This window comes from Accipiter gentilis, chromosome 21 (genome assembly GCF_929443795.1).
Source record: "Accipiter gentilis chromosome 21, bAccGen1.1, whole genome shotgun sequence".
NCBI lineage: Eukaryota > Metazoa > Chordata > Aves > Accipitriformes > Accipitridae > Astur > Astur gentilis.
Genome location: NC_064900.1, coordinates 12,334,146 through 12,344,758, shown reverse-complemented (window position 1 = coordinate 12,344,758; position 10,613 = coordinate 12,334,146). Strand labels below are relative to the sequence as shown.

The following is a 10,613-nucleotide window of genomic DNA, read 5'->3' as shown; positions in this document are numbered from 1 at the left end:
TCCATTAGTGATCACACAGCTGCTGACCTGGCTGAGAACCGGGCAGCGGGCTGAGCTGATCCCACCCTTGGCACGCTCATTTAATCAGTAGTGTCAATGCAAGGAAACATGCAGCCTGGGCAGGATGGTGGTAACTCTGGACTGTCGCATCCGTGGGCTTAAGCCACCTGGGAAACTACCCCGGAGGTTTTGAAAAATGTGAAGATAGCAAATGCCAGAAGCTCATTAAGACCAAAGGAGAATAAAACGATTATATTCTTTTTTTTTTCTCGTCACGTGTACCATCAGTATCATTTCAGAAAAGCAGACTCGAGAGTAATCATTGTTTCAAAGGCACTGCACTTCCAAAAGGACTGGCATTTTCCACTGTCTTTAGGGTCCTTATTCACTTCAGTCCTTAAGTCTCTGGTCCACAGGTGGCTTGTATATGAGCCCAAAGCTGACTTTTTCTTGTGACTTTCACCAATGGCAACCGCGTCTTCTTCGTGAACACTCCCAGCAGGTCTGCACGGTGCCCTTTCATCTCACCAACCCCTCCCCGCAATCCTGTGCTGCAGCCCTGTGACCACAGATGTGGACTATTTTCTTTCCGTGTAAGGTGCTGACTACTTTTTGTTTGGTTTCACAGGGATAGGAAATTATATATTGGGTCATAGGAGTCAATATTTGTATAGCAAAAATAGTAATTGTAAGAATGGCTCATGTAGGTATCAAAAAGCTTGTGTTAAGCCAATGTTTCCAGTGTAATCGTGGTGTCCATATGGCAGAGCTGTCGTCTCCATACATTTAGTAAAACAAAAAGCTTCAACGCTCTTCAGGCGGGCTGGCGGAGTGATGTGTTAATCTGTTCCCATTAACAAGACAGCAAATTCCCAGTTGATCATCCAATTCCAATTAAGCACATGTAATCTCACGGTGACGCTCACAGTGGTGTTAACGTGATGCATACACAGAGATAGGCGGGATGAAGTAAGCGTCCTCAGGAGTGCGCAGCTTCCAACATTAATGTCATTTAGGCACTCTGAATTTTAATATGGGTCATTAACGCCAAACTCCTGTAGTCACTGTTTTAAAGACAGAGCCTTTTAACTGTGTCAGTCTTCTGAGCACTACACCGGGGGCGTAGGGGACGTTACAGGTTTTCCAGTTCATGGCAGGATGGGGGAGGCCCGTCGGACTCCACCATGGAGGTGTACTTTATCGGAGGTGGCGGTGGCTTGAAAGATGGAGGTCTGTTCATACTGAAATAGAAGAGAAAAAATGTGCTATCACACAAAAGCCGTGTAAAAAACGGTTACAAAACGTTCGCAGGAGGAGGTAGGTAGAGGCTAAGTCATTATAAGAGCACCTGACTTTTGCTCTCACATGCTGCAACTTCCCCGTTTCTGTTCTATAGCTCCAGTGCGCCTCCTGGGATTCATTTGGCTTCCTGGGCTCCCACCTCACGATTTTACTTTATTAGCGCTTTAAAAGAACAGATCTTGGTCCTGGTGAACCATTCAAAGCCCATGCAGTGATTTTTTGCTCACACTGCTCCGTGAAGGTATATTTAAAGACTCATAACTTTTTTTGGTGTCTATTTATAGGCCAAGATAAAGAAAGGTCCCATCCCAAATCAGTGAAAATAATCAATCCCATTTTTACCTTTGATATACAGCATTTGCAGTCATGTCTCGAAAGGGTTTTCTAGAACAGTGAATGATTCATTATCACCACGATTTTTCAAACATTTTAGCAATGTTAGTAAGATTAAAAATAATTGGCTCTTAGATACTGCTTTCATCAGTAGATCTCCGAGTGGTTTAGTAGGGAATTAAACTTTGGTAATAATTACAAACTCAGTGCTTGCTTGACTGGGATTCAGTTTCAGGTAGCCTACTTTCACATATATTATTCACAACTCAAATAGAGTTGCCCTAGAAGTACAATTTCATTAAAACGTGTCCGCAAGTAACCATGCAAAATGAGAGAGCAAAAGCAGCTGGCAGGGAGGCTAATAGGAGTTGGGGGCTCTGGGGAAAAAAATTGACTTGTATTCTTCCCTCACACCCCAAAGCTACACCACAGCTCTTTTTTTTAAAGTTTATTTTATAGATAACCCACAGAACAGATGAAAGGACTGAGAACACTCCACATTTCATACTGCCATATGGAAAAAAAAAAAAAAAAAAAGGCATTAGCGATCCATGTACTTAAAGGCCTTGTGCACTATGGGTAGTCTCAAATGAAAATGCGTGAATCCAAACAGCTGAGTTCGAGTTTGTGCTGTCCTCTGTGCCACCCCTCCCGCCCCTGCGTTCCCCTCCCTAGTACTTACATCTCTTTCTGGTACTGACACCATTTCCTGATGCCTAAAACTATTAGAAAACTGCAGAAGAGGAGCAGGACGGCTACCACTGTTGGCCAGGGGAAGCGACTGTCTTTCGCGTTCCTCACACCACCTGGAAGGGACATAGGAGACAGAGCTCAGCCGAATGCCCTCAGAGAAGAGGGAAATCTGGGCTTGCTGCCTGTGGCTCGCTGCTCCCCCCTCCAGGCACAGTCCTGGTGACAACCCAGCCCCAAATCGACACCGGACGGCCAGGTTCCCGGGCTGAGGATCCCAAACCCTGAGCATTGCAGCTCTGATTTATGGACTTAACCCACTTTTGTTCTGACTAGGTTTGCGGGCTGATTTCAGCCACCCCTCGGTTCACATGACGGGATTATTCAGGCGCAGCTTGGCAAGCGTTTCATCTGAAAACCATTGGTTTTCTCTGTTCCCCCGTAAGCTTCTCCGAGAAGAGGAAGCATCTTGTGATGCAGCTGGGCACAGCTGCCTGCCCCAGCCCTCCTTCCCGCCGGCTTATTTTTCACGCCACCGACGCCAAATCCCGCCAAAACATCTGGCCAGGGGTGCGGCCGCCTTTTGGGGTGGGCTCTCGTTGGCGGTACAGCATCGCAGCCTCAGCCCGGCTGCCTCTCCCCACCAGAGTGCGGGGATCCCCCCAGTGCCCCCTTCTGCACAGCCACCCTTGGGGGTGCTGGCAGCTGAAAGAGGTGCCCTCGGGGTCCCGGCTGTGGGGAGGAAGGAGAGGAAGAGCACGGTCCTCCTCCAGCTGCCGCGGAGGGTTCAGCAGTGGGCTGGGTGCCAGAGATGGTTGGAGCAAGAAGAGTCACTGGGCGATACCGCCTCGGTGTCGCCTCCCGTTGTGCTGGTGTCGCAACCCTTTGCAAGGTTGGTCCTACCGGTACGTCCCCCAGCCGGGGTCTTACCCACGGTGGCAGCCAGCGCCGCGGCTGGGCGCCAAGTCCACCGTGTTGCACGAGCCGTGAGCGGCCCCTGGGGCACGGGAGTGTGAGCGGCCAAATTTTGCTGCTGGAAGAAAACGCGCACTGGGGCGTTGCTTGTGGATGCAGGGAGAAGGCAAGAATGCCAAAAAGCCTGCGACGACCCGTGGTGTGGGGACACAGCAGCCCTGATTCCTGTTTTCATCTCTTTTCCCTGTTTTTTTTAACTTCCCTGGTCAAATGTACGTGATGGTGCGGGTTTCATACCTCTCTGCTTTTCTTGCTCACTGCAACAGCACACTGAAAGAAGAGGATTTGTAGGATAATATCTCACCAGTACTATTGAGCAGACTGCTGGTAGTAAAGAAATCTTTCCCTCTGGTAACTGAAATCGGCTGGTCTGTGACACTGAAGGACAGGTTACCTAAAAAGATATGGGCACATAACATTTTTAGTAACTTATTTGGGTGGTTTTTTTAATGGAAGTTGTGGTCTGAAGCCACCGTTATTCACCCTGCTGAAGACTGGAAATCAAATTCCAGAATCAGGGTGTCGAAATTCACTTGGCAAGACACCTACAGTTTTGGCCCGCAAGCCAGTGTTAGACAAAAAATGTGCTTTTATCAAAATAAAGAATATTAGAAGACAGACAGACAGACTATTAGAAAACACCTATTAAGATGTTCCAGCAAGCCAGCATTGAGCTGCACAGCAGTCTGGAAGAATGATAAGCTTTTTTCCTCTTTGATGGTAATGAAAAAGCTAAAGATATTAAGTGGCTTAGCAGCAACACAAAGAATCTGCCTCTGCCGTGACGGAGTGAAACCTCAGTCTCCTCTGTCAAGTACTATGCCTGAACCACAAAAATCATCTTTCATCTGTTTGTAGACAGATATTTTCCCTTTCCTAATACAGCTAAGCTACCTATGTTTAAGATCAGAACTGCCTAAGGATACATTCCTGTTTTTTCTAGCCACCTCCATGTTCGCGTCTTCCGAAATAATAGCTAAAAATATGCGACTAGACAATGGCACAGCGTTTACAGAGCTGCCACGGCACTTACGATCCACCAGAGTTGTATTCTCAGAGGAGAGCGTGGCATTCCTGAGGCTTTGCAGGGATTCGGTGGTGGAATCGTTCAAATCTGTACAAAAAGAAATAATATCCTTCAATTATCTTACAAGCCTGTACGTGACTCCTCCATTAGGCTCAACTGCGGCTATTTTATACCCTTTGTTTCTCTCTGATGCAAACAACAAACGAAATAACAGAGATACCTGAAAGTCTCTAGTATAATTGCTGATTTATAAATCCAAGAAAAAATATCCACTGTTTAAATGATGTAAATGAGTAACCAGACAGAGCCAGGAAAATCTCTTTCTTAAGAGATGCTGGTTCTGACTGAAATTGAGCACTCAAGTATATATATATCTATCTCTCTCTGGATGTATGTATGTATGCATTAAAAAGCCCTACCAAAATCAGCCCAATTTTACGGCACTCTAAAAATTTACAGAGAGTTTTGGACATTAATTCAATTAGTTCTTCTTTTCTATTAGGTTTTTAATTTTATGGGGATAAGCATGGTAGATCTGGCATTTTAAAAAGTTATATATAAAAAAAAAGGTACACATTTAGAGATCCCGCAGCGCTGTGCTTTACACAGCATGCTGCCGAGCACTACTTATTATTATTTACATAATGGCTTGTGTTGGAGCCTCCAAGCATTGAACCGACAGTGGTAATCCCTGTTGTACAAGCCCGGTGGCCCTGGGAGGGCACAGGGACACACACACTGGTATGCCTCAGTGGGTACACCGGTGCCCGTGTACTCTGAAATTGCCCCCAATTACAGCGGTGGGACTGAAGACCCTTCGAGGCCATGCCTCAGCTGCTGGGCAGGCAGGCACGGCTGTAGGGAAGCCGACAAGTGGTGCAACGCACGGTGCCTCCTGCAACTAGTAGTATAATTCAGCATGCTTTTAGCAAAATTTTTTTTTAAGCAAAAAACCCCATCAAGCTGTGCAAAAGCAGGATTGTGAAGCATTAGAAGTTGTCACAAGGTTTCGGTCAAAATGCGTGGTTGTGGGTTATACGTGAGTAAATAAGCACCGGAGTGCTGCCAAAAATATATTCAGAAAATGGAAAGCGGCTGCTATGTTTGTGCTTCAGCCAAAAGATGACTGCCATACAAATGCAAAAGTGTATTGACAGGTCCTGCCTGTTCTGGAAGCACAAAGATAAACCGAGATGTTAAAAAAGAAAGTCACTTCTGGCTTTCTGCTGCTACCACCCCTAGGTTTTTTTTTTTAATTGATTTATTGATCTTTAATGAGGCTGCCTTTCAATGTTCTATTAGCCAGCCTTTATTGCCCCACATTATCTTATTATTTCATTGCTGCTCTGTGCTTTTATATAGCTTCTCCAGTAATTTATTTCATCTATAAACTAACCTCAGTACTCACTACATTTGCCTAGCAACTCTCTCAATTTTAATATTATTAAATTAAATATGCCTAATAAAACCAGGATACTCAAACGTTTTTTTGTTCCTTTTTTGACACTGCAAATCCTTGATGGCTTGGAAGACTCAAGCCTTTATCTTCTAACTCAGTGCAACTCAACAGGAGAATTCTTCGGTGAAGTGTTGAAAAGCTGGTACAGATTACACCACCTGACTTTTGGCCTCTGCTCGGACACAACTTTTCCGTGTTTAGTAGTAGTTTTTGCATGGCAGCGTGATGACTATCAACTAGCAGCTGAAAATAAGCACCGCAGAGCTAATGTTCTTGGCAAAGGCGTCACAAACCGAGGACCACGTAGAGCTGAGTACCTGCTGCTGCGCTTTTTGCCAGACACTCCAGATTGCTGCAGATTTGCAACCCAACACTTGCTAAGTTGGTGCCACATTTGCACCTTGCGACACCCATAATGGGCTTCCTAATTCCCCTGTTGCAGTCCTACGAAGCAAAGGAAACGCATCACCTACTCACGTGCGGTTGTCAAACTCTCACTGAATGCTGTGGGGCTGGTATAGCTTTTTGTCTCTGCAGGAGAAATCAGCGGTCCTGCTGAAAAACACACAAGCTTGTGAAAATTGCTGTAGAGGACCATATCGCTCGTTTTTCATTTTTCCCCTCTTTCTTCCCTGTTTCCTCACTAACGAGGTCAAACAGTTGTAACCTACTACTTGAGATGCTGGCTTCCCTCAGACAAGCACGACACAACTCTGTGTCTGGCTTGAAAGTCTGTCACAAGCTAGAAACTCCAGAGGAGTTTGGTGAGATGGATGAATAAACTTTGAGAAAACACATGGGGCATTTAAGCATGCATTTTTGAGTTTCAGCTGAGTTTCAGCTGAAACTCAGCAGTTCCAAGTGCACTGGCTTGTTTCGACCTGAAGCCAGTAGGGTGATGAACAAACACGCATAAATCAGCATTTAGACAGGGTTTCACGGGCTCCAATGAGACAAAACTGTTTTCCCAACTAGCAAAGAGAAGTTTTGAAGAAGTTAGCGTACAGGAGTCACACCTGCGATGCCTGGTGCCAAATGCCAACTTATTTAACATTGTCCTTTAATCTTTTTTTGAAGCGCTAAGTATTCTAGCACTTAACTAGCTATTTATCTGATATTCAAACACAGGCAGGTGGTAGCTAGCAAGCAGACCTCTTTTCCCAAGAGGACTATTTCACATCTACTAAAAAGAGTCCGTCTTTCCTAACACGTGCCTCATTTTTTGAAAAGTATCATTAAGCTATCTGAACAAATCTGAAAAGGTGAAACGTAGCCGTAACCCAGCACTCAAAGCGTGAGCATCTCTGGTCTCAGAGTTGGAGCTATCGTGGAAGCGAAGCAAAGACTAGGCTGCGGTTTTAACAGCCTTGGTTCTGTCTCTCCTCCTCCTTGTCCTGCCTATATCTGTGCACTCTTCCCTTGTACCAATTCCCACCTGTCTCTTGGATTTTCATTAAAAACTTGCAAAATAACAGGAACTGAACCAAACCCCTTTTTACAACGGCAGACGTGGCATCCTGACTCGGCTGCAGCCCAAAGGGTCCGCTCAAGAAGCGTCGAGGGCATCGGTTAAAAAGCAGTTGTTTCCTGGGCTATTTACAGAAGATAAATGGCTCGACTCCAGCTTATGCTATGGCTTTGATCTTGTACCTCCTCAACCAGTGAAGGTGTATGATCCCGCGAGGAGAATCCTCTCTGTTCATATCGTATATTTGTCATGAAATCGTTGAGACAGAGGGGCTTTCAGTCCACTTGGACAAGCCCTTTGCTGCCCTGCTGTCAGCCAGGCTCGGCAAGTGTCTCTGCTTCGGGGAAGGGGAAGGCAGCGGGAGAAGCGGCGAACTTGAATTTCAGTGCCACTGCGATCTGTGTTCTTGCCCTGGCATACCTTGATCTAGCCTCTTCATGCCCCAGGGCCTTACACTGAGTGATTCAGCTCCCAAAAACACTCTGCTAGGGCAGGATGAAGCCTTGCGTTCAGCATCTGCCTCCAGCATTAACCCCCACGCTGTCCATCGCATTTCTCCTGCATCTCTGGGTAAATACTGCTATAGACTAATGTCGGTTACTTTAAGCGAAGGTTGCAGGATTGAATTACACAGCTTCAGGAGGACGTTCAACGCCCCACAGGTTCGTGAAATCAAGAAAATCTGTTGCAATCAATCTGTTTTGTTTGGGAGAACGAGGCTGCCACAAATACCAAGGGCCAAATCCACTCTTGCCGGCTGCTGCCTCAGGGGTGGATGATTTCTGAGCCCAAGCTTTGGTGCTGCCATGGAGGGGAGGATGGCGTTTGACAACGACTTGCCACATTGCCTCTTCCTCGTGCTCTTCTGCTGCCAAAACGGGAGCGTGTGCCGTGCCTGCGTCGATTCAGGCTGCGTGGCAGCCCCAGCACCCCGCTGACTGCTGCCTAAAACCAGCCGGTCCTGCAGGGATCAGCAGCTGGGCTTCAAAATGGAAAGAGACTTTAAAGAAAAAAGTGTTCGCGGACAGGCTGCACTGTAAGAAAATGCACTTTGCTGGGACTGGCGGGCATCAACCCTTTATTTTGGGATCAGAAGGTTCACAGCTTCCCCTGCTCTCAATTCAGGCTGCTGCCATGCTCTTGAGTGCATGCCAGCCTCTGGTGCCCGTACCTCTCCCTGGGGAGCTGAGGTTAAACCCTTCCAAGTGAGGTACCCTGCCCTCCACTGGCCTCCGTGTCACCAGCCCAGAGAAGAAATCGTCAAGTTGAGTCATCTGCTGTAAATATTTTGTTTATCGGGGCTTTGTATTGGTACTCCTGTGCTCTAATGTTTGGGTTGCACTTTTTCTAGCTCTAATATAATTCTATTTTTGTATGCTATTTAATTAAAGAGATACAAAGAATAAGTATTGTAAAAATATATATTCGATGTCTGTTCACTTGCTGGAATTAATGCATGCATCCTAAAAGGAGCATTAAATAAGATGAAATCAAGGCAGCATTTTCTTATATATTTATCTTTGATCTGTGGACTTCCTGGTGTGTAATGCAGTAGGGAAAGGGCTGCAGTGGACATTACATTGTTTGCTACAAAAAAAGCAAGATGGTTATTGCGTTTATGTATCTTTCTCCTACGTTCTTGAAGCAACAGAGAAAACGTTTTGGCTGAATTGTTTACCTTGTGTTGTGGAAGCGGGGGCCAAGCTTGCTTGACTTGTGAAATCCGGAGAGGCCAAAGATGTCGACCGGTGCTCTAAAGACAAACACATTACACGGTATCACATTTAGTTGATAGGGTCTTTTAAAAATAACATTAATAAATCATAAAAAACCCTGGATCAAAAAGCTTGCAGCAGCTGTTATGTAAATGCAGACTCTGCAGCAGCAATCCCGCTGTTGGAGTTCAGGTTAAATGCTCAAAACACATCCCACAAATTCAAGGGGCACTCAGAGGCGGCTGCCGTTATTAACGCTGACCCTTTCCTGCGGGTTAGCCGTGTGCGTTATTTATTTATGTTTTTATACACAGGGTTCAGTTTAACTGCAGTGGGGTGGATTACGGACTCGATGGGGGTGCTCCCCCGCCCAGCCAGGGCCTTGCCAGAAATGGTCCTGACAACATGCGGCAGCCGTATAAGCCCAGGAGATCGCCTGCACTTGAGGGTTTTCCTCTCAATTGCTGAAGATAGTTTTATACAGTTATCCATATGCATGCTCTGGTAAAGCGGTGTTATATATCTTATGTCATTAAGGAATGGGAAGGATGCGCTACTATTGGAAAAGTGGTGGTTTTAACTTTTCTATCACATGCACCTCTCTACTATAACAGGACAAATTTACCCGTAGTTGTATAGGGGGTTTTATTCCATTTTATAAAAAGGCAGAAATATAATATGTGATATTCAGCACGCCATTTTACATGCTGCCCTGACATGACAGTTTTAGCGGGATTTATGTCAGATCTCTTCTTGGGTAACTGCATAGCTCACAAATTCCCACCCAGCAGCACACAGGTACCGTCAGTAGCAGAACACGCTGACCTTTCCCTGGCACGACTCTGGCTCTGTGTACGTGACATTTAAGCAACGGTCAAGCAGAGATCCTACATATATTGACTGAGTAATAAAGAAGTCTTTTTTTTTTTTCCCCCCTTGCCTGAGGTAGTCACAACAGCTGATGGAAGTGCTGAATTTCCAAGGTCTATAACAAATCAAAGCAAACACTTTTACTGCAGGGTGAGAAAGGTGTTTATTCTGCTTTAGAAAAGTGGGTGATTCAAAGGTTCAAGAGTGAGAGAGTGCATCACGCTTAATTTCCAAATAATCTTTCAATGCACAACTCAGCCAAGTAGTCCATTGAGAAACAAGAAGCACCTGAGGTGACTGCGCTGTGAAATCCCTAGGGAAACAAAGATTTGGGGGAAAAAGCTATTGGAGCCCCTGGCACCTCAATTCAAAAAACAGAAGTGAGTTACATAATTTTATCCCACACGAACAGATGCACATTATCAGCATGCATGTTGAAATAATATATATGACCCAGTGGTGGCACCTGCATAGCTCCATCCATGAAGCACTTCAGAAACTGCAACTCTGACAGGAAATTTCAGGAACACTTTGCACTGAAAATTGCTCACCGAGTCCTCAGAGAGGAGGAGAGGGAGTTATTCCTTGTAATTAAAGGACTGTTAACCAGCCAGCCAAGCACAGCGGAGACACCATCCTGCCCAAGCAGCATTTACATCCTGAGTGAGAGATGTCTGACTTTTTTTTTTTTTTTTTTTTCCCCAGGAGGTCAGGCAAAGTAGCCCCTGAGTAGGTTGGGAGGAAGGATTAAATGTCCCCAAAGGGCTCCATGAA

The 10,613-nt window shown here is 45.7% G+C and overlaps 1 protein-coding gene across 1 annotated transcript in view; it reads right to left on the bottom strand.

Moving 5' to 3' along the window:
- Positions 1-10,613, bottom strand: part of CD96 (CD96 molecule) — a 28,730-nt gene continuing 18,117 nt past the window's right edge. The window contains exons 9-14 of the mRNA XM_049824320.1: positions 8,933-9,007; positions 6,264-6,341; positions 4,334-4,414; positions 3,605-3,694; positions 2,318-2,441; positions 1-1,241 (exon numbers count right to left, since the gene is read on the bottom strand). Coding sequence (XP_049680277.1) covers positions 1,133-1,241; positions 2,318-2,441; positions 3,605-3,694; positions 4,334-4,414; positions 6,264-6,341; positions 8,933-9,007 — 557 coding nt within the window. The 3' untranslated portion in view covers positions 1-1,132. The remainder of the gene's footprint in view (positions 1,242-2,317; positions 2,442-3,604; positions 3,695-4,333; positions 4,415-6,263; positions 6,342-8,932; positions 9,008-10,613) is intronic.